Source organism: Scyliorhinus canicula, chromosome 2, assembly GCF_902713615.1.
Source record: "Scyliorhinus canicula chromosome 2, sScyCan1.1, whole genome shotgun sequence".
NCBI classification, from domain to species: Eukaryota; Metazoa; Chordata; class Chondrichthyes; order Carcharhiniformes; family Scyliorhinidae; genus Scyliorhinus; species Scyliorhinus canicula.
In genome coordinates, this window is record NC_052147.1 from 52,560,647 (window position 1) to 52,585,466 (window position 24,820).

Sequence of the window (24,820 nt, forward strand, 5' to 3'; positions counted from 1 at the left end):
TCACAGACAAGACTGTTGAGGCAAGTAGTTTAGATGCATATGTACACATTTATCTAAAGCTGGGTATTTGAAGCAGTATATGGACAGGGAGAGGCGGACACATTTTACAGTCATTGTCACACACCCATGTTCTGGATAATTCAGAAATAAACACCTTTAAGCAATCAAATGAATACTTCTGAAAAATAAATACTTGGTGTGGACAAGTTTACAACTGTGTCAATGAGGGAATGCCACATACTAGTGGGAAGGGGTATACCACCCCCTCTCCCTATTAATTCTGCAGACGTGCAGTGTACAAACCCGCAAGGAGCGAATTGCCCCATCACCTGAGCTGGGTTTAGCAAACCTCCCTCCAGGTCTGAGGAGAAGGAAAGGCCGGGGCAGTGGGTAAAGCTGTGTTGCAGCATTGCTGCGGAGATGCCATCAACAGCCACTCAACGGGCACTTGCCACAAAGCGGAAGATGCCGGAAATAGCCAGCAGGCCAGGCAGCATCCGTGGGGAGGTAATAAAACCTCTTGCTCTTGAAAATCTGTGACTCCCAATCAATTGCTCGCAACGCAAGAGCGAAATCGGTTGCCACTGGTGGAAACCTGAAACAGAAAATGGTGGAAACACTCTTCAGACCTGAGAGAGAGAGAGAGTGTGCTCTGAGATCAGCTCATTTACTTAAGACCAGCTTCCTATTGCCTGGCAATGCTTTTGTGTGAGACTCCAGGCAATGTGTGAGGAGCAGCAGCTCCCTGCTGTCCAGGAGCTCAGAGGGGTTGGGCTGGGTGACGTGTGGAACAAATCCCGGAGTGGAGTTACTGGAGGCGGACTGCTGATTAAAAAACTGTGTATCTCCCGGCTCTTTATCGGGGAGCGGCGGAACCGACCGGTCACAGGTACCATGTAGCTCACGGTCTGGCACAGAGGGGAGTGGAAGGAGGGGAGCGCAAAGCAGAGGCTGGGATGGGGATTGGGCTGTTCTCCGGGGTTTGTTTCTGTCCCCCCCCCCCAAGTTTTCCAGGCTGAAGGATCTGCTGGCTCCGCCTGTGCTGATCCCAGTGCAGGGGCTGCCTGCTGAGCAAGTTCCTGAGCTTCCCCCATAGCACCTCTCTCTCTCTCGCCCAGAAACATTGGTGCTGGGGTTAAACACAGATTGGCCAAGTTTGGAAGCGGCACCGGAAAAATGTAGGGGTTGAATTTATGCAAAAAGAGCTCGATCATAAATCCCTTATCATTTATTTGTTCAAGAGTTGAAATGCTTCCAATCAGCTCACGTTTGACCGGATAATAAGTGGGATTTTTAACCAGGTCTGTTTTAAGCACAGGCTGGAAAGGTATGTACTTGTTGTACATGTCTATTCTTAACAGAGATTTGAAGCAGCAAACAGCAGCACTGGGAGAGAGATTTGTCTTCACTCTGGGGATTTCTTCCTCGAGGGTGTTTGTTAATCTGTCATCATTTCACCCCTGTCGGCATGAATGTGTTTTCTTTCAACTTAATAAAGTGATAGCAGATTGGGAAATTGAATTGATACACGGTTGTCACTTCCGGGTGTGAAGTGATCCTAATACTGGACCGATAAGTGCATTCATATCTTGTTTTGCGCTGCTGTTTATAACAATCCTCGTCTCCCAAGGTCTAAGAGGTTTTAAGTCAATGCCTGTAATTATATCAATTACCATTGGTGAATATCTGCAATGTTCTTGGAAATGTCCGATTTAAAAATACAGTAACACTAGTGTAGTAAATTGCTAATGAAGAGGTTTCAGTGTTTTGAACGATGTGTATGTCAAGGATTGAATGTAGCATTTTGCAAATTAAAAATCAAGAAGGTAATAACATGGTCAGCAGAAACGTTTGCAAGCTCACGTACCTTTTGTTATCTAGTTTTTGTTAGGAGCCCAGTCTAGGATGGTGACACAGGTTGAAAAGTTTGTCCAGTCTTTTTTTGGGCAGAGTTGAGATCGGGCTGGGTGTGTGTGGGGGGGGGGGGGCAGAGAGAGGTGGTGATAAATTAATAACAGCGAATGGGGGAAAACTTTAAATATCTGGGCTTTATGTGAAAGTTAGCAGACTGAAACGGGGAGCGTTGAGTATGACAGGAGACACTTGTATGTAAAGGAAACCAGATAATATTTTTTGATCGTGTTCTCAATCGTTTCTATTGCATTCCAAAAGGATTTTAAAAAAAAGAAAACGGTGTTACCAAAGTTTGTATGACCAGATTTACCGCTTCAATTCGAAGTTGGAAATAAGATTTATTGTCAAACCTCGAGTGCTATTTGTAAATACAGTACTTACAAAAAGAAAAGATTTGACTTTTTTTTTCAATGAAAGGAAAACCACCCAAACTTGTGGAAGGAAGGTTAGATCTGAAAAATAGGTTAAGGTGCAAATGAGCAGGAAGCATATAAAATATTTTAAAGACAACGTTTAAATTCAACTTTTTTTTAAAGAAAAGTTTTGCCCAGTGCTGAACCTTTTAGAAATATCCTACTGAAGTTTCTAAACGTTTCCCTCATTTAGTGTGCAAATTACAATCCAGAAACTTTGGAGTTTATTTTTCTCAGATGCCTTTCATACTTGCCAATTGTTTCATCCAGCTTGTGTAGTCAACTTAGTCATTTATTTTGCTTTATTTAGTGCAGCTGTCCCACCGTACCAATAAGGTATTTTCTAAAAAATACTGTTTCCAAATCCCACAATATATTTGAGATCGTCACAAATTTCAGAATCAGAAGCAATAGAATTAAGCTTAGAATTAGGTTGAACAGACTGTTTTACATTTAACTAGTTGACACAGCAAGACTATGTGGATTGGGAGACTATGGTAGATTTCAATGTTTGGCAAGAGTGGGCAATTGAAAGTAGTGCATTTTGGGATGAGCCAGATGACCAGCGATATTTTCCACAGATCTGCGGTTATTAAATTAATTGTGTGAGCTTATTTTGAAGTGAGGGCAAAGTCTGCTTTTTTTTAACATTTAACTTTTAGAAACTTCCTATTGGTGTTCACACACATGGGGATAATCTCTGCCTTGCCTCTTAATCTTTTTAGTAAGTTTGAGCCATGAGTAAATCTTCGCCCTCTTGTCTGATAATCAAACTAAACACAATTAGAATAAATCCTCAAAAGTTTCAATGTCAATTACACATTTTTCTATTTGTTCATTCTTTGCTTTGGAATTTGATAACAAGTGTATTCCATATTGAGTTTGTGAATCCCCTGGTTGTTCAGGGAGTAATGGGTGATGTGCTCCCTTAAAATAGCCTGACTATTGCATATTTTGAATTAGTAATACCCTTGTGCCATGCATTTCACTGAAGCCAAATTGCAATATTGACCAGCTGGAAAGGTTCCTCTGCCAACTTTGCCCAGCGTTTGAACACTGGAGGAGGGATCACCTACTTCACTGGGAGCAGTTGTTCCTGGTTACCTTAAATTTGCATAATTCACCGGTCAAAATAGCTGTTGGCTGTGAACTTTGTCATGTATCAAGTTTCCAAGGGCTCAAAGGTGACATGTGAACATAATGTTGTGATCATTAAAACAAGAGCAGCATTATCTGAAATTAAAAACAGGAAATGATGGGAAAACGCAGCAGAACTGACAGCATCTATGGGAGTGAAATAGAGCTGTAGGACGGGTCCCGCATCCCATTGACAGCAGCCTTCGTCGCCGGGAAACCTGTGCACCGGCGTGGGACTGGAATTTCCCGCCAGTGTGAACAGATGGTAAATCTCACCCATATAGACTCAAAATGTTAACTCTCCACAGTTGCTGCAGACCTGCTGTGTTTTACCAGCATTTCCTGTTTTTATGTTGAGATCATTGTTCTGGTCAACTCAAGATACTGTTAGGACACAACTCAAATACTCCAATTAATATAATAATCTTTATTATTGTCACAAGTAAGCTTACATTAACACTTCAATGAAGTTACTGTGAAAATCCCCTGGTCACCACACTCCGGCGCCTGTTCGGGTACACTGAGGGAGAACTCCGAATGTCCCATTCACCTAACAGCACGTCTTTCAGGACTTGTGGGAGGAAACCAGAGGAAACCCACACAGACATGGGGAGAACGTGCAGACTCCGCACAGACAGTGACCCAAGCCGGGTATCGAACCTGGGACCCTGGTGCTGTGAAGCCACAGTGCTACCCACTGTGCTACCGTCCCGCCCATAAAAATGGACTAAATTCATTTTAAGATTTTTAAAGATCTATCCTACTGGGTGCTATGCAACATCGATGCAACTTTTAAATATTAATATTGTTTCTTCCAATTCAAAAATGATTCATTTTTTAAAATATCGATTTAACGTGGTAGTAACTAGTCAGAAGATCATGGATTTAAATCCAGCTCATTTGCAGTGGTAAGGGATTGTCAGAGGTGCTGCCGTTCAGATGAGAGGTTAAACCAAGGTCTTGTTTTCCTGTGCCACTGAATGTGAAAGATCCCACAGTATTACTGTTAAAGAAACATGTGGAGTCTTTCCAATGCTCTAACATTCCTCCTGCAGCCAACATCAATAAAACACATTTTCTGGTCGTTTATTCATCTGCTTTCTTACTGCCACTTTCTATTCTATTTTTTCTTACTTTTCAACTCCATTTTTCTAAAATAGTAGAATGGGAAGCATATTGAATAGAAGTATTTGAAGGGCGGAACAGTGGTTAACACTGCTGCCTCACGGCGCTGAGGACCTGGGTTCGATCCCGACCCTGGGTCACTGTCTGTGTGGAGTTTGCATATTCTCCCCTTGTTTTCTTGGGTCTCACCCCCACAACCCAAAGATGTGCAGGGTAGGTGGATTAGCCACGCTAAGTTGCCCCTTAATTGGGAAAAAAAAAGAATTGGGGACTTTAAATTTATTTTAAAAAACTTGAGGTTAAATCACTGGTAACACTTCCATGCCAATAGTGGGAGTATTACAAATAATCTCAATACCCCAATAGAATCTCTATTGAAGAATAAGGAGGCCATTTGGCCCATTGAGTCTGCACCAACACTCTGAAAGAGCACCCTAACTATGTCTACTCCCCCCACCCTATATCCGTAACCCCACCTAGCCTGCACATCTTTGGGCACGAAGAGACAATGTAGCATGGTCAACCCACTTTAACTGCACATCTTTGGACTGAGGGAGGATACCAGAGCACCCAGAGGAAACCCATGCAGACATGAGGAAAAAATGCAAACTCCACACGGACAGACACCCAAGGCTGGAATTGAACCCAGATCCTTGGCACTGTGAGGCAGCACTGTGCCACCCCAAGTTTGTATTCCTATTTTGTTTCACAAAGTTCCCTGTTGGATGATGCTGTGGGCAGCCAGCGAGAATGATCGGGAGTGATTTTGATGTGGCTTATGGATATACCACAGGCTGATTCATCGTCTTTTGGTGATGAAACTTATACAGGAACGGAGGAGGAAACTCGTGTTTACTTATTGGCAAACTACAGAGTCTCCGTACAAATCCAGTTTTCTAAACCTTACTTTGCATTCATTTTTGAGATATAGGCTTTTATAAACCAACATTTATTGTCCTTCCCTTGTTACCCCTGGGAAAGTTGTTGAGAGCCTCCTCCTTGAACTGCTGTTGGATGTGTTTAATAAGCCACAATTGACGTTGGTCTGGGTATAAAAGTATTTTGTGTACTTCCATAATACCATGCCTGATCTAACAAATATGCAAAGAATGTTTCACTTTGTTATTTTTCATTTCTTTTCACAGACTGCAGGAGACAATTGGTGCAACTGCTGAAGGTCAAATGAAAAGAACACTAGCCACGATGTGAATACAGCCCAATCTATGAAAGCATAACCTCCAAAATAAAGTTAAATGTCTGTTCAAAATTTGCAAATGTGGCTTGCAAATTAATACAAAAATTTCCATAGTATGTAAACTGCAATGCAGTTCAGTAAACAAAGACTGAACTATTTTCCTTTTTAAAGCAATTTCATTGGTAACTTTAAACTGAGATACGTGAAGTGAAGTGCATTGAGTGGCACGAAAGCGAGAAACAGAAGAGTAATGGAAGTAGTTTTCCATTTTTACTTCCGAACCATTCCATCCTTTATGAATTATTTTTGAATTATCTTTGTACACCTTCATGGTAATACTGTCATCAACCATGTGCTATCGACATGATGACTGGTGTTACAGATTATCAAGAAAGATTGCCAGCAGTACATTTGCAACAGGAAGAAAATGTAAATGCAAATAACTTTTCCCCAGAACATGGCAGAGTGCTTTATGAGACTGAATGGCATAAATGGAAATGTGGAAGTTTCTATCTCTTTGGATGATTGTGGATTAGACGTGAACCAGAACTGTTTGGAGCCACAAGATCTTGGTGAAGTTGTCAAAATCCAAAGAGAGACAACCGTACTGGAAATTCATAAATCTTTCAATTCAGAAACATTAAATCCCAGTGATTCAATAAATGCCATCCCAACAGGCTATATGGGGGATCCCGTTAACGACATGAAGCATAACTTAAATGGAGCTGATTTAGCGGATGTGAGAGAGGGTATACAGCATAATTCTTCAACAAATGAATCAGCATTTGCATCAAAAGATGAAGAAGGCAATGAGTTATGGAGTGACTTTGCCGGTTACAGTAAAACCTCTCAATTTTGTGGTCCTTTTCGTGAATTGTCTTTGAGGGAGAAGGATGATTTTTCTGGAAAGAGTTTCTGGGAGCAGAGCTCCATTAAAGGCAGCTTCACGAATCATCGTTTTCCAATCCAACGCCATAAATCTTCAAATCGCAAATGTGAAAATGAATTGAACACCTCCGTTTCAGTTACCGATGTTTGTGTTCCAAAGATCAGCATGTTAAATTAAACGTTTCTGAGAAGGCTGAAGAGGAACTACACAGAGGCCACAATCCAGACCAGTCTGCAGCTTTTGTTGATTACAGCTTCACTGATTCTGCAGTAAATGGGACAACTTTTGAAAGGAATGGCCGGCTAGTTGGCGACATACTTCAGACTGATTGTAGTGAAACTGAATTTTCAGGCTTTGGTGCAACTGAAGCTTTGTGCCCTATGAACTCTCTGTTTTCAGAAAACCAGGAGATCCTCTCTGCAAGTTCAGCTCTGAAGGTTAGTCTTACAAGTTCTTTTGTAAACAAATGATCATCAAGATAATGGCTTGGGAGAATTGCTGAGATTTAACCTTTGGAGAATTGAATTAATTACTGGTGGAAAGTAAACACTGAAAATGTTGGAAACACTCATCAAGTCAGGCAAAATTTGTAAAGGAAGGAAAACAGCCTGATGTGCATTTAAGTTAATTATTTTTTCAGATTTCCAACATATTTGCAAAAGTGTGTTTTGATTAGTTGCAAAGACAACGTTAAGCTGAGGAATGACTCAACTTTAACCTTTCATTTTGCTTCCTCATATGATCCGACCCCAAAATATTTCAACCAGGATATCATCTGCATTTGCCATGTTTAGCAGAAGTCCAAAAAAAAATCTACTGAAATGAATGATGCAATATAAAAACTGATATTGGAAGAGATATTGATGGTGAAACTCCTGGAGTGAGTTGCAAGGCTGTAATCGCCAGTTTATCTGGAGAAAGGAAGTTAAATTACAAATTCATATCTGTTAACTGATAGCTTGTATGGTTGAGATCTTTATTTTCTTCTGAATTTGCTGCAATATTGCCAAAAATATGCACGGCAAAGGGAGAAGAAATAGATTGTTTCTTTGTCATTTATGTAGCTTTTTTATATCGCCACTCAGTGTGATTTAGGAATTTAGCACATTCTGGGGCAACAGAATGCAAAACCCGTATATTGAAAGATTGGTTAAGTGAATGGAAGTGACAATAAATGTAAATGCTGGATTTACATTTTGACCTTTTTGAGTACTGAACCTTTCCTCGAAATTTTGTGTAAGAATAGAAAACATGGAAAAGTGCTGAGGAGCAGGTTTCCGCATGAGGGAGTGTGTGAAAGATCAAATCAAGGTGACGCCAAGGTTACAAACCACCCCAGCTGTAGAGTGTTCCTAAGTAGGAGAGGATTGAACGCCTGCTCCCCAGTTCTCAAAAAACAATGATGAGAGGAGAACAATATCAATTTGAGGCTCCTCTTGTTTCTAATTCACATAGATTAGGATTGGATATGAACTTTATGGAGGTTGGAGGGTAGAAAACTGGCAGGAGACATTGCGATAGTCAATTCAGAAAATAAAAGTATGGTTGAGGATTTTGGTAACGGGCGGGAAATTTTTGGAGATGATTTGGGGTTGGAAACATAGCTTGGTGTCAAATAAATCATCAAAGTTGCAAACAGTCTGGTTTTCCCTTTGAAATGGTCAGGAAGAGAGATGGGGATATAGAGTTCATAGAGGGGTGGGGGACATATAATTCATGGCAGGCTCTGATTCTATGGATTCACTCTGCACAAAGTTTAAATGAAGGAAGTTCACCTGATGCAAAACTGAATGTCTGAGAACAGGGAGGCAATGGAGCGTTCAAGAGAACCAGGGAATGGTGGAAAGTAGAGCTGAGTATCATTCTGTGAAATGTAATCCTATTCTTTGGAAGGGACAAAATATAGATGGGGAAGGGGCAAGGATTGATCCATAGGAATTCCAGAGGTAATGGCATGGTGGCAAAAAATGAAGCCATTAATAGAAATGCTATGGTTATGATTGAATACTGAAGGGTAGAACTAAGCAAGGGCAGTCCCATTGAATTGGGCAAAGAAAGAAAGACATTAGAGATGGACAGCATGGTGGCACAGTAGTTAGCACTGATGCCTCACAGCGCCAGGGACCCTAGATCAATTCTAGCCTTGGGTGACTGCGTGGAGTTTGCACCTTAGAATTTACCTTAGAAGGAGGCCATTCGGCCCATCGAGTCTACACTGGCCCCTGAAAGAGCACCCTACCTAAGCCCATACCATACCTCCACCCTATCCCCGTAACCCAGCAACCCCACCTAACCTTTGGACACTGCGGGGCAATTTAGTGTGACCAATCCACCTAACCCCAACATCTTTGGACTGTGGGAGGAAACCGGAGCACCCGGAGGAAATCCACACTGACACGTGCAGACTCCGCACAGACAATGACCCAAGCATGGAATCGATCCCGGGTCCCTGGCACTGTGAAGCAACAGTGCGAACCACTGTGCTACCTTCTCCCCCGTGTCTGAGTGAGTTTCCTCCGGGTACTCCGGTTTCCTCCCACAGTACAAAGGTGTGCGGGTTAGGTGGATTGGCCGTGATAGATTGCCCCTGGTGGGGTTACGGGGATAGGGTGGGGGTTTGGGCCTAGGTAGGTTACTATTTCAGAGGGTCGGTGCAGACTCGATGGGCTGAATGGCCTCCTTCTGCACTGTAGGGATTATATGATAATATTCTATGAGGATTAGAACATAGAACAGTACAGCACAGAACAGGCCCTTCGGCCCTCGATGTTGTGCCGAGCAAATGATCACCCTACTCAAACCCACGTATCCACCCTATACCCGTAACCCAACAACCCCCCCTTAACCTTACTTTTTAGAACACTATGGGCAATTTAGCATGGCCAATCCAATATCCTGGGTTGATTGTGTGGTCAACCCAGACAGAGGCTGCAGGAAGATCCCCTGGCTGCAGAAAAATACTTTCCACTGTACTTCGGTGCCTGTGACAATAAATCAAATCAAAATCATAAGGAGACGAGAATGCGCACCTTGTCACAATCACGTGATACCATTGGTAAACTTGATTTGGGCCATTTCAGTGCTGTGGTACCTATTGAGCAATTCAATAAAGTCACAAGAAAAGGAGATTGGTGTTGAGATTATTAGTTTAGAAGGATGAAGCAGTCCAGGATGAGATTTGTTTTTCTTTGCAGAAGCAATAGTTCTGAAAGATGTAGGGTCACTACGTGTACAGGTGTAGCCATTTACAATGTATGTTAGCACGGAGGAAACGGGAAGGGAAATTGGTTGGTCAGCATTTTAGTGAGAATGGAGTGAAAAGAGCAAGAGGTGGATCTAATGGTTATGATCAACTGAATGAGGACATGAAGGAAAATAGAGGAGAAAGTATGGAGCTTGGGGTAGAGAAAAAGGCAGCTATAGGAGATTTACTGCTTATTGAGGTGAGAGGGAGAGGCAGGAGGTCTCAATGACAAAGCCAGTAAGCAAGAAAGAAAGCAGGATTTAAGGAAATAGTCGACAGTGGTGAAAAAAAGCAACTTTACTTTCCAGACTGATTTTTGGAGTAGTGAGTGGATAAATCAGTTGCGCACAAGATGTGGTCAAGCTTGCTTCACGGTCTTGACAGAATGAAATTGGGCCCTATATATCAGGGGTGATGGCCAGGGTGGGAGAAAATAGTGGTTTGACTGGGAGCAAGGATAGCAAAACTGCAAATGAGGATGTGGTTGAGCAAATTGACAGCTGCAGGAGTATTGTTGTGAATGAAGGCCAAGGCTACACTGTTTGTTTGGAGTTTAAAAGTGCAGCTGTTGTGATTTTTGGGGAGGGTTTTTTCCAGTGATGAATGCAAAAGGGAACTGCGTTGTAAAGCTATATTGGGATACAATTGCTGAGATCCGAAAATGAGGTGATTGTAACGTATTTATTTTGTTCTGCTCACGAATATGTTGTTAAGTTTGGAAATATTCTCATTTTTGAGTTAACTGAAGAATTGTGTTTCATTTAACATCCTACCTTCTTCACTGAAAGATGTTTATTCTTGCTAAAAGTAGTGTGATTTATGTCCGCATCACGTTTAACTTCTGACTTTTTTTTTTGTTTCCATTATGGGGTACCTCATCCTGCGTTTGCGTCCTTACCCGTCCTGCCCATATAGGGTTAGGGGCTGGTTTAGCACAGTGGGCTAAACAGCTGGCTTGTAAAGCAGAACAAGGCCAGCAGCGCGGGTTCAATTCCCGTACCGGCCTCCCCAAACAGGTGCCGGAATGTGGCAACTAGGGGCTTTTCACAGTAACTTCATTTGAGGCCTACTTCTGGCAATAAGCCATTTTCATTTTACTCTATCTCTGTCAGGGATAGGATGACGCTTTCATCACAACCATCAGACTGGAATTGCACCTTTAGATTAAACCACTTTAGCATCAAGCAGATGCATTCATCAACTAGAGGAAGATCGCACTGCCTGGTTATGTGATTAAGCCATTTCAAGGACACCAGTTCAGGTGGACTTTCAATCATCTGATAAAGAATAGAGAGAAAGCATCATAACCCAGGGGGCAGAGATTCATCTCAGATGCTGGTGCATGACGATCAAGTATTGAATTGTCTGCTTGCTTATACATACCCTCTGATATTTAGTTTTATTGTGGTCAATGGATTAAATATTAGATGCAGTATATACCGGGCAACTGATTTCATATTGTCCGTTTCCCTCCACCGCCTGAGATTAATTTCTACCCTCTTACGTTAAAAAAATTAATTTACATGATGTGGGCGTCGCTGGTTAGGCATTTATTGCCCATCCCTGGTTGCCCTCCAGAAGGTGGTGGTGAGTTGCCTTCTTGAACCGCTGCAGTCCTTGAAGTGTAGATACACCCACTGTGCTGTTAGGGAGGGAGTTCCAGGATGTTGTCCCAGCGACAGTGAAGGAACAGCGATAGGTTTCCAAGCCAGGGTGGTGAGTGACTTGAAGGGGAAACTCCAGGTGGTGGGGATCCCGGGTATCTGCTGCTCTTGTCCTTCTAGATGGTAGCGGTCATGGGTTTGGAAGGTGTGTCTAAGGAATCTTGGTGAGTTACTGCAGTGCATCTTGTAGATGGTACATACAGCTGCCACTGTTTGTCGGTGGTGGAGGGTTTGAATGTTTGTGTAGGGGGGAGTAATCAGGGGGGCTGCTTGGTCCTGGATGGTGTCAAGTTTCTTGAGTGTTGTTGGAGCTGCGCTCATCCAGGCAAGTGGGGAGTATTCCATCTCACTCCTGACTTGTGCCTTGTAGATGGTGGACAGGCTTTGGGGGGGATCAGGAGGTGAGTTACTCGCCGTAAGATTCTTAGCCGTTGACCTGCCCTGGTTGCTACAGTATTAATGTGACTAGTCCAGTTCAGTTTCTGGATCAATGGTAACCTCCAGGATGTTGATTGTGAGGAATTCCGCAATGGTAATGCCATTGAATGTCAAGGGGCGGTGGTTAGATCCTCTCTCCACCTTTATAGCCTAAACCTTGTTAGCAACAGCTGAGGCTATGGAAACTATGTTGCCATTGTCTGTCCCTCCAGTTCTTTGGAACAAGATTGCTGGTTTTACCACAGTACTGTGTACTATTTAATATTAAGAGTTTCAAACAAGTTTAAACTAAACAGTTACAAGTTCTGCTCTGGCAGACATCTGTGTGCGCCCGATGAAGTGTTAGTAAATTAGATAGTTTTGAACTTGCTGTTGCACAGCTCTAGGTATTGTGTACATATGGTTAGGTTCTTTTATACCTTGGATGAGATTTTTACCGAAACGCCAGTTTCACCATATAATATTCTGTACAGAATTCAAGCTGCAGTCCCCAAAATACAGTTAAAATGTCCCCACTGAGTGCTGGGGTCAGTTTATGTGCTTGTATCAATCGTGCTGCCCTGCTGACAATCCAATGCACATAAAAAGCTTTCATGCCCATAATTAAATTTTGGAATCGGGCATTGATTTGATTTATTTAATGTATCATTTTTTTCAGATCATAGGTTTGTTTCACTTCCATCATCTTTTACCTGGACTGGTGTGTCACAAATCATTCAGCCAATGATCATGCTATTATCCTGCCTCCTATTTATATCAAGATGCTGTGTGCCTTGTTTTACCTTGAGCTGTCATTGCTTTTCTTTTTTTGAATGTCATCTTCTTGCACCTCCTCAGTTCTGCATTGTTGCCTTACAGCCTTCTGGTTTGGCTTGGGCTAACTCTATGATCTACCTTTCTAATACGCACGCTAAGTTCTGCTGGATGCTCCTGCTAAAATTAATTGAAATGTTAAAAAAAAATTGAATGATCTATTTTTGCTCTCGGGTGATACTCTTAATTCAAGATTGCTACCAGCATTGTTTTCAATCTCTTTATTTTTAAAGTCTTTTTTTTAATATATAAATTTAGAGTACCTAATTCTTCTTTTCCAATTAAGGGGCAATTTAGTGTGGCCAATCCAGCTACCCTGCACATCTTTGGGTTGTGGGGCTGAGACCCACGTAGACACTGGGAGAATGTGCAAACTCCACAGGGACAGTGACCTGGGGCCGGGATCGAATCTGGGTCCTCGGTGCTGTGAGGCAGCAGTGCTAACCACTGCGCCACCGTACCGCCACTGGTTTTCAATCTTTAACCAGATATTTCTCTCTTGCTACAACCTCATGCAAGATGTTACTCCTGACAAATTAAAGTTTGACCTTAAGTATACAATATACGGTATTATTACCCAGGGATTGAATAGTAGCCCTTATTAATGTTCTCATGATCCCCTGGACTTCAGAAATTGGAAGGATAAACAATGGAGAGTGTGATTTTTGGTTATGGTTATAAACTAAAGGTTTGTTAATAATAAAATAGAACCAATGTGTCGGGGTACGTGGAAAAGGCTGCGGAATGCCATTAAGTCATGATGCCCGTTTGGAGGTCCGATGCAGACACTAAGGGCGAATTGGCCATCTTCTGCGCCATAACAATTCCAATTCTGTGACAAATGATGCGGCACTTAGATTAGCCATCATGCTGTGAGTTACAGAGTGAGGATTTATAATGACCCATGAGACTTACCACCATCACAAGCTGGGAGGCAAGAAGAATTTAGATGAAAGACGTTCTCAAAATATACACAAATATGACGCTGTCAATCAGTCTTGCCACTTTGGATGTTATGTTGAACCTTTTCCAGCTATGATAGCTGAGTTAATTGAGTTCAAACCGCATGCAATCCCAGGGCAAAATACTGATGTCATTCATAACCGGGTTCAAATGAATAAAGCTGACCTCCCACATCAGGCAAACAGGGTGACTAACGATCGTCTTTCCAGAGGCATTTGACTGCTAATTATACAGAAGGTTATCAGGAAGTGTTTCTGGTGCAATCAACAGTAATGGCTTCAGAAATAAAATATCTCCACATTATAAGTCCTCTGGACTTCAGAAATTGCTGGAGTACAGCAACTTCTCTCCCTTGTAAATTTGCTGCATTTATATTGAGGAAGCATTTATTGCTAAGGTTCAGTTGAAGTTGGCTGCTGATGATGTTGCAAGGTCTTTTTGGCAGCATTGCGCAGCTATTGGGTTAAACTTTGGAGGGTAATAAAGATACGGCTGTCATTAGAGCCTGAAGGCCTGAAGTATTGTCACTACTACTAAATTTAAAAACCAGTTTGTACTAGAATGCAGAAAAGTATAGGCCCCAGTATGTATTTGAGAAATAACTATTCATGAAGGCCCCACCTTCTCAATCTTGCCCCTCACCTAAGGTGTGGTGATCCTCCGGTTAAACCACCACCAGTCAGCTCTCCCCCTCAAAGAGGAAAACAGCCTATGGTCATCTGGGACTATGGCGTTTTTACCTTCAATTAATGTCATGAGAAAGGAAACGTTGATTTTAAAAACACGGTGCCTAGCATTTTTCTGTAAAAGTACAGGACTCTTGTGGGACATCTTCAGCTTTATTTGATTCTTCTAAATATTCTTTCAGGAGCAATTTTCAGAAAATAATTAACACAAAGCAGATCAGCGATTTACAAAAGTTGAACATATTCATTTAGTTTTGAATAGTTGTCACATCTTTGTCACATCAACAGCCGCACCCGTAAGCAGATATCATATTCCTAATTATTGGGAGCATGCCTAAACCTGCCCAGGATCTAGGTCAGTGATGTTGCAATAACCTTGCTCTGTATTCGCTACTGGATTCCCCTCTGCCACAGGGAGGTTGAATATATACACTATTACCAGGAGAACACTTGAGCTGGGAGTGAGCAAAAGTGTTTGATGTGCATAAGGCAACATTTATTTTCTCTCTGGACATCATCTGTAAGAGATCATAAACTACCTCTGTGTATAGAAACGTTAAGGTGTAGAAGGAGGCCATTCTGCTCATCGAGTCTGCACTGACCCTCTGATAAAGCTCCCTACCGAGGCCCACTCCCCAGCCTTATCCCCATAACCTAACCTGTGCAGCCTTGGACACTTAAGGGGCAATTTAGCATGACCAATCCACCTAACCTGAACATTTTTGGACTGTGTGGGAGGAAACTGGAGCGCGCGGCAGAAACCCACGCAGACACCGGGAGGAAGTGTAAACTCAACACAAAGTCACCCAAGGCTGGAATTGAACCTGGGTCCCTGGCGCTGCAAGGCAGCACGGTGAAAATATTTTGTTTTTTCCAGGGCTCTTTGCCTGACTTAATTTGGGTGGAGAGCTGCTTTTTGATTTGGGGCTACTTGGGTTTTCTTAGATTCCTTTTCATGATCACTATACGTGACCCTATTTTAGCATAGACGCACATTTTTATCCATTGCCCTCCCCTCCTCCCTTCCCAAGTATGGGCTATTGGTTGCCTTTTCCACGTACCCCGACACATTGGTTCTATGCCGCTTTTCGGGGCCTGCAGAATCAGGGAACCAGTACCGGTCCCAATTTCTTGCGGGAAAATGGATTCTCCGTCCCTGCCCGTAGTGTCCTAAAAAAGTACGGTTAAGTGGGGAGTTGTTGGGTTACGGGTATAGGGTGGATACGTGGGTTTGAGTAGGGTGATCATGGCTCGGCACAACATCGAGGGCCGAAGGGCCTGTTCTGTTTCATGTACTGTTCTATGTTCTATGTTCTATTGTGAGTGGTTGTTGGCTGTCACTCTCGGCCTTGTCGGTTACAGTAGATGGAATAATCAGATGCCACTCAGAGCGCTGCTTCCCACTCCCCATCGCCGTGACAATGCGAGTGGAGGGGGTGCAACACCTCAGTTTGAAATATGTCCAGGGTTTCCCCTCCTCTGCAGGATTGCCAGGAAAGTGCCGATCTATAAATCGCCGCGGTCTGTTTACTGTCGAGGGAAGACGAAGGTTGTTTTTTATTTAATTTTCCATTAGGTATATCGAAAGCAGGTGGGGTAAAACAGGTGGGAGTGAAACTGGAGAGGCGAGGTCGGCTGGGCTGGATGAATTGTAGTTGGCAGCTCCGAATTAAAACCCTGACTACTTTACAGATCAGTGCCTTCCTGGGAAGGAGCGAGAGAGCTCACATTGAAATGAAAATAACGCAAGCAACAGACAGCCCAGACTTAATAGGGAGAGAATCAGAGGGAGGGCAGTGCATATAGATGCAAATCTGGCTGCATCCGCCCACACTGCAGCCCAGCCCCGGGGTGAAGCGAATGCAGAGACCCTGGGATAAGGTTAACACCGGATACATTGCATTGGATACACAACGCAAGGAGCAGAAAGACACAGCCACATTTGAAGCAGCCAATCCCCTTCCCGGCCAGAGTTGCAGCTCCACAAGTGGCGAATTGTGTAAAAACTGGGGAGGTTAAAGTTTATGAATGACGGCGACCTTTCTTTAAATATTTTACACCACTGCCGTTGATTTTTCGCAGACTACAGTATTTATGAGGTTTCGAGGGCGAACCTGCCCATCTCTTCCCCACCCCCCGTGTATTTTGAACTCTGGTTGACACAGAACTTAAACAGCACCTGACTACAACACTGAAACGTTTACTGCTTTCCCCAAAAAAACATGTCCATAAATCCAATCTAAAACCTTTTGAATTTGCTCAACTTACTATGACTATATTTCTCGCAGCTCATAAGATTTAGGGGTAGAATTAGGTCATTTGGCCCATTGAGTCTGCTCCGCCCTTTGATCATCGCTGATCTGTTCCTCATCCCCATTCTCCTGCCATCTCCCCACAACCCCTGATCCCCTTGTAAATCAAGAAATCCCCTTATTGATCATGGACACCATATTTGAGTTTGGGGTGCTGTTACCTACAGGGCTCCAGACCAGGAGCTGGATGGTGAAATCAGCCAGAGTAGTTCTTTCTTAGAACACATGAACTAGGAGTAGGCAATTTAGCCTCTCGAGCCCGCTCCACCGTTCAATATGATCATGGCTGATCTCATCCTGGTCTTAACTCCACCATTCTCCATAATCCTTCAACCTATTACCAATTAAAAATCTCTCTGTCTCTTCCTTACATTTACTTACTGTCCCACTCTGGGGTAGTGAATTCCACAGATTCACAACCTTTTGAGAGAAGTTGGGCTGGATTCTGTGCACCCCGGCGCTGAAATCACGGCAGGTGCAGGGACGGAGAATCCATTTTCCCGCAAGAAATCGGGACCGGCACTGGTTCCCTGATTCTGCAGGCCCCGAAAAGCGGCATACTCGGAGAGTACACCGCGCCGCCTGGGATCCACCTGGGGCCAGAGGCCCGCTCCGCCATTCTCCACCCCCGACCGGCCGAAGTCCCGATGGCGTGGATCTAATGTGGTCCTGCCAGTTAGGATTAGAGCGTGGCAGCTGCGGACTCAGTCCACGGACGCCATGGTCGAAGGTGGGCCGGTCGGAGGGCGGGGGCGGGGGGGCCTTATAAGCGACCGGTAAATGTTTGTGCGGACGTTGAGGGTCGGACGCACGGCCAATCGGGGGGGTTTCATTTTTGAGTCCACCTCCGTGGTCCGAGTCCGCCATGGAGCATGGCACGGCCGCTAGAGGCTGCCGCTGTGCGCATGTGCAGCCTCTGACCCGGAAGTGCGGGGGCCATATCTGCACTAGATCTACACCGGATCCCTGCTAGCCCCCTGCAGGGCAAGGAATTTGTGGCCATTTCACACCAGTTTTTCTGACGTAAGTCTCCACAGTTTTGACGTTGGCGTGAGGACATAGTGCCAATAATGGAGAATCCAGCCCATAGTTTCTCCTCGTCTCGGTTTTAAATTTGCTACCCCTTATTCCAAGACAATGACCTCTCGTTTTAGAATGCCCCACAAGTGGAACCATCCGCTCCACATCTATATCATCCATGCCTTATCACCTTTGGTCAACTTTATTCTTCTAAACTCTCGCGTGTATAGGCCTAAAACGCTCAATCCCTCTTCATACAACAAACCCCATGGGCGAAATTCTCCGCCCCCCACGACGGGTGGGAGAATAGCGGGAGGGCCTTCCCGACATTTTTGCCGCCCTCCCGCTATTCTCCCACCCCCCCGCCGAAGTCCCGACCCGAATCGCTGCCGCCGTTTTTTTACGGCCGGCAGCGATTCTCAGCTGTTAGATGGGCCGAAGTCCCAGCCCTTTCCGCCGTTTTTACGAACGGCAAACACACCTGGTCTTGCCGTTCGTAAAAACGGCGTCACAAACTCGCTATTAATAACCATGGCACCGATTGGCACGGCCGTACCACGGCCGTGCCAAGGGTGCCATGGGCCCGCGATCGGTGGGCCCGATGCCCGCGCACTACTTGTCCTTCCGCCGCCCCGCAGTATCCATTCGCGGGGCGGCTGAGGGGCAACCCGGCCCGCGCATGCGCGGGTTTCGCGCAAAAACGCGATGACGTCACCCGCGCATGCGCGGGTTGGAGTCTTCCAAACTGCGCATGCGCGGCTGACGTCATATGACGCGTCAGCCGGCGCTAACTCCGGCAAGCGGGCTTAACGATTTTCGTTAAGCCCGTCTTGCCGGAGCCGACGGCGTCGGGCTGCTAGCCCCGACCGGGGACCAGAATCGGTCCCCGGTCGGGAAGGGGCGCGCTGCCGTAAAACCCGCCCGGGTTTTACGGCAGCTTTACGATTTCTCCCGTTTTGGGAGAATCGCGCCCCATATCTCTGGAATCAACGTAGTGAGCATCCTCTGAACTGCCCCCAATGATTGGGTGAATAGCCACTCATTAGTATTGACAGCTTTGACAATGAGGAATAAATCTGTTGCTGAATGTGAGGGCTACAACCAAATACCCCACCCGTCCGGTTGTGTGATTGGGGCGGGAGATGCCCTGGTGCTGTGATGCAGTAGTTAGCAGGGCTGCCTCACAGCGCCAGGGACATGGGTTTGATTCCAACTTTGGGTGACTGTGTAGAGTTTTCACTTTCTCCCCTTGTCTGTGTGGGTTTCTCCGGGTGCTCCGGTTTCCTCCCACAGTCCAAAGATGTGCAGCTGAGGTGGAGTTTTGGGGATAGGGTTGGGGAGTGGGCATAGGTAGCATGCTCTTTTAGAGGGTTGGTGCAGGTCCGATGGGCTGAATGGCCTCCTTCTGCACTGTAGGAATTCTACTATTCTATGTAGGATGCAATGCAATTAAGTCAGTGGGTGGAATTGTCCCAAGATTTGGCTTACGTTTCAGTTTCAGCACAAAAATCAATGCTGACCCCAGTGGCGCCATCTGGACCGTAGTTTTTAGACACCTGCTGAAAAAACGTTTCCCCACGTGAAAAACGAAGCACATAATTTTCCTGCCCTAGGGGTAATTTGTACAGTTCGATCAAGGGGGTGCTGCATTTCAACAGCACTCGGTCTCAATCCAAGCCAGGAGGCTGGCAGCCAAGAAGCCAGCTCCCCATTTCACTGAGGGCATCCTCACAAGAATGTTGGATGCTGTGGAGGTGGAAAGGGCAACAATCTACCTTCGTGCTGAGAGGAGGCCCTCCAGCATGGTCACAAACCGCTCCTGGAAGGCAATGGCCGTGCTGGTGAGTGGCAGCACCCTCCACAAGAGGACCAACGTGCAATGCCGGGAAGAAAAATGAACAACGTCCTCAGGGTAAGTACTTCATGTCTCCTCTCACCACTCCCCCTTTCAGTCTCCACCTCCCCATGCCATTCAACAGGGCCCCACCACCCAACCGCCTAAGGTACTCCCTTCATCACAGTTCATGCCAGGTATCATCGCCATCTCACCCAGCAGGCCGCCTGCTCCCATCATCCCCATTTGTCTCCCTGCAGGATAAGCTTGCTCACAACTGCCACGAGCGAGCAGAGAATGGGCGGCAGCATGGCTGAGCTGAGGATCCTGACTCCCTGTGAGGAGAGAGCACTGGAGCTCGCAGGGGACTAACAAGAGCATGCCTGTGCTGAGAGCAAGGTGGGCCAAAGGGAGCAAAGTGAGGAGCCTCTTCACTTTAATCCAGCTGCCAAACCCATGTTAGTTCTGTGTGTCCCAGACCTTTGCCCTGTCCATATAGTAATGCCATGTCCCTTCCCTTGGAGGAAAATTACCCAATCAGAATGGCTTGTCCACAAACCACGTTCCACCACCATCCCTCGATACAAGCTCTGAGGAGATGCTCGAGGTGGACACAGATAATGTGTGACAGCTATCACCCACACCCTCCGCCACACTTCGGTGGGCGATCATAGCAGGCAGCTTCTGGGTGACTATCTGATGCACACCACACTGCTGCTGATGTACATCATGCGGAGGTAGGAACGTCCCAGGGATGGGACAGTTAGAGGTCTGCTGGATCCCAGGACTCAGCTGTGCCCCAACCAGGTGCCGTGTCTCTGGCATCGTTCATCCCTCAGCTGCTGAGATGCAAAGGCAGAGACGGGAATACCAGGAAGGGGTAACCGTGACACTGCTGCAAGACCGACTGGAGGAGTCCCAAGTCTTCTCTCACAGAGGATTGTGCCGACGATGGGAGGCACCCTCACCAACACTGCCAGGGTGGCAGTCACAGTGGAAAGCCTTGTGCCTGAAGTCAGATGCTTGGCGGGAGATAATAATAATTTTCATTGTCACAAGTAGGCTGACATTAACACTGCAATGAAGTTACTGTGAAAGTCCCCTAGTTGCCACATTCCGGCGCCTGTTCGGGTACGCAAGGAGAATTCAGAATGTCCAAATTACCTTGTAATCGGGACTTGTGGGAGGAAACTGGAGCACCCGGAGGAAACCCACGCAGACACTGGGAGAATGTGCAGACTCAGCACAGACAGTGACCCAAGCCGGGAATCGAACTTGGGATCCTGGTGCTGTGAAGCAACAGTGCTAACCACTGTGCTACTGTGCCACCAAGAAGAGTGGCTTAGTCCCTCAGTGGCTGAGGGCTTCAACTTCATGGTGCAGACACTGGTGGGCATCCACGATTGCCTGTGCCAGAGGACGGCGGTGCTTTTGGATCTTGTTATAACCTTCCCGAGTCCTATTGGCTGGGGACAATCCCATGGTTCTTGGGGAGTGTGAGCTTCCCCAGTGAGGGGGGAGGGGGCGCAATCACTAGTAGTTGCAGCTGTATAAATAGAGCTGGTAAGTGTGGTACCGATCGGCTAGGGAAGGATGTAGTGGTGAGCTACTGCTGCTGTGTACATATTGTGAGGAATAAAGTTACTTTCTGTTTGTTTCTACAAACCTGTGCTGGATTCTCTGTGGCACTCACAAAAGATCTCTCTCCAGATGCCCCTCTCTCCCATGGAGTGACCCAGGGACCCACGAGGAAGCAGGAGGATTCGCTGGAGCACAGCCTGGCGCCTTCCACGCAAGAGACCCGGGGATTGACCAGGCAAACTGACTCCCCCCTTCTGGAGTCAGGCCACACCTCGAGCACAGCAGACAGAACAGGGTGACGCCCGAAAGTAGGCCGTGGCCCTGGAGGTCTCGGCCCTCCAGAGGACGCCTGTCAAAGGCATCTCAGTCATCCGAGCGTCGAAGACAGCAGCCAACTCCCCCTCAGATGTGCATCCTGGGGACTCAGCTATACATAGTGGGAGGGTACAAAAGGTTCAGGAATTGTAGGTTCACAACATAGGCATAGGTGGCATTAGGCTCAAAAATCTCTGGGACGCTGTCAACTGCATTGAATACGCAATGTGACATTGGGGTGTCACTGTATTGAATATTATAGCTCTACACCACTTTAACGCCTCAGAAGCGAATGTTTCTTCCTAATGGCATGGAGCGTCTCACCATCGAGACACAGTTGTTCTCACTGTGCCTCCATTCTCTCAAAAAGATGAGGGCCTCTCCTTGTGACTGTTTCCTTCACAGTGACATGGCTCACTCATGATGCAGGGAACCCTAAACTCTCACCCCTAATACCCTTTAAAGCACAAGGACAGAAAAATGTAGTGCTCAACCTCACTCCGGCATGAGCCATGAAGTCAGCATGCTGGCAGCAGACAGGCAGGTGTCAGACATACGCAGTACCTCTGAGGGGAATCACCCTCCTACATTGACTGGGCAGCAGGTACTCTAGGACGCCCCGTCCCAACTCCCTGATTAGTGGGTGATTGGCCATCTTCATCAGCTGGTCACAGAGGGGTGATGATGTCCTGGGGAGGCACCAAGTTGTCCACTGAACTAAACGTCTCCATGAACTAGCTATCTCCATGAACCAGGAAACGATGAGGGCATCTCCAACCCTCTTGCTCATGCGCACCCTCGTCCCGCCTGGCCTCCATCCTCGGCTTCCTCTTCAGGCTCTTCCTCAGTACCCTCCTGCATATCCTCCTTCTGCGAGGATACATGGCGCTCCTCAAGGTCGCCATCTGGAAGCTCTTCACCCCGTGGCAGAGCTGGGTTGTGGAGGGCGCAGCAGACAACAGCAATAGGTGATTTGAAGTTGGGGACCAAGTGAAATGTGTCAAAGTTCACAGATGAGTGGTAGAGTAAAGTGTGCAGAGGACACAAAGTCTGCAGAGGGGTACAGATGGATTAAGTGAGTGGGCAAGGGTCTGGCTGATGGAGTACAATGCCGGTAAATCCATTTTGGTATGGATAACAGAAAAATGGACTATTATTTAAATTGTAAAAAAATGCAGTGTGCTACTGTGCAGAGGGACCTGGGTGTCCTTGTGCATGAATCGCAAAAATTTGGTTTGCAGGTGCAGCAGGTAATTAAGAAGGCAAATGGAATTTTGTCCTTCGTTGCTAGAGGGGTGGAGTTTAAAAACAAGGAAGTTATGTTGCACCTGTATAGGGTGCTGGTGAGGACACACGTGGAGGACTGTGGACAGTTTTGGTCTCACTACTTGAGAAAGGATGAACTGGCACTGGAGGGAGTGCAGAGGAGATTCACTAGGTTGATTCCGGAGTTGAGAGGATTAGCTTATGAGGAAACACTCAATAGACTGGGACTATACTCATTGGAATTTAGAAGAATGAGGGGTGATCGGAAAGAAACATATAACATTATGAAGGGAATAGCTTAGATAGAAGCAGGGAGGTTGTTTTCACTGGCGGGTGAAACTAGAACTAGGGGACATAGCCTCAAAATAAGGGGGAGCAGGTTTAGGACTGAGTTGAGGAGGAACCTCTTCACCCAAAAGGTTGTAAATCTGTGGAACTCCCTGCCCAGTGACGCAGTTGAAAATTAAAATCGCTTATTGTCACAAGTAGGTTTCAAATGAAGTTACTGTGAAAAGTCCCTAGTCGCCACATTCCGGCACCTGTTCGGGAAGGCTGGTACGGGAATTGAACCCACGCTGCTGGCCTTGGTCTGCTTTACAAGCCAGCTATTTAGCCCACTGTGCTAAACCAGCCCAAGGCTACCCAGTTGAATGTTTTTAGGCAAAGATAGATAGTGCGATAAGGCTTCCTTAGTCAGCCTGAGTGCCCCATGAAGGATATGGGAGTTTTGTATACCCTGGAGCATCTTTGGTGCCTTCATGCTTCCTGTGAGACTGATACAGCCTGCGGTCTCCTGGTCCTGATCTAGTGTCTTTCCGAGTGTCGCTGTTGGAGTCTATCCTCTTCCAGCGCTGTAATCAATGAAATTGCCAGCTACATTGAGGGACAAGTTGGTATTGCAGCTACTGATCCCCTGATCCATTGGCCATCCTGACCTGGGAGCAGCCAGTCCAGGAACATCGCCGGCAGTGATCGCACACACTGGTCACTCTCATCACTAGAATGGGGCTGCCCCTTGGATTTCCCTCACCCGCATCTGGCCTTCAGTCTGGGTGTCCCCTCCCTCAAGCTTGAGATCACAGATGGAGATGTATTCAGTCATTGTGACTGGCCGTGGACATTTCACCCTGGGGAAAAACCTTTTGACTATCCACTCTGTCCATGCCCCTCATATTTTTGCAGACTTTTCTAGAAGAAGCAGGGAGGCTGCAGAAGGACCTAGACAGGCTAGGAAAGTGGGCAACGAAGTAGCAGATGGAATACACTTTGGTAAGAAGAATAGAGGCAGAGACTATTTTCTGAATGGGAAAATGCTTCAGAAATCAGAAGCACAAAGGGACTTAGGAGTCCTACTTGAAGATTCTCTTAAGGCTAACATGAAAATTCAGTTAGCAGTTAGGAAGGCAGATGCGGGGCAGCACAGTGGCCAGTGGTTAGCACAGCTGCCTCACGGCGCTGAGGTCCCAGGTTCGATCCCGGCTTTGGGTCACTGTCCGTGTGGAGTTTGCACATTCTCCCCGTGTCTGCGTGGGTTTCGCCCCCACAACCCAAAAAATGTGCAGAGTATGTGCATTGGCCAAGCTAAATTGCCCCTTAAATGGAAAAAATAATTGGGTAATCTAAATTTATATTTTTTTTTAAAAGGAAGACAGATGCTATGTTAGCATTCAAGAGGGCTAGAATACAAGAGTAGGGATGTACTGTTGAGGCTGCATAAGGCTCTGGTCAGACCCCACTTGGAATATTGGGCCCCATATCTAAGGAAGGATGTGCTGGCCTTGGAGAGAGTCCAGAGAAGGTTCACAAGAATGATCCCCAGAATGAAGGACTGGTCATATTAGGAACAGTTGAGGAAACTGGGTCTGTACTCAATGGTGTTTAGAAGGATGAAGGGGGAGCTCATTGAAACTTACAGAATACTGAGGGCCTAGATAGGCTGAATGAGGAGAGGATGTTTCCACTAGTAGAAGAAACTAGAACCCGAGGGCACAGCCTCAGACTGAAGGGACGA

The 24,820-nt window shown here is 45.9% G+C and overlaps 1 protein-coding gene across 5 annotated transcripts in view; it reads left to right on the top strand.

Annotated features, from left to right (window-relative positions):
• The first annotated feature begins 505 nt into the window (after positions 1-505).
• LOC119953676 overlaps positions 506-24,820 on the top strand; it is a 66,700-nt gene continuing 42,385 nt past the window's right edge. The window contains exons 1-2 of one of the 5 annotated variants that reach the window (XM_038778203.1): positions 506-889; positions 5,735-7,057. In XM_038778203.1, the coding sequence (XP_038634131.1) occupies positions 6,218-6,850 (633 nt within the window). In that variant the 5' untranslated portion in view covers positions 506-889; positions 5,735-6,217 and the 3' untranslated portion in view covers positions 6,851-7,057. Of the gene's footprint in view, positions 890-1,021; positions 1,328-2,076; positions 2,106-5,734; positions 7,111-24,820 lie in introns of those variants that run through there. The other 4 variants (XM_038778231.1, XM_038778193.1, XM_038778211.1 and 1 more) reach the window with 4 other exon arrangements.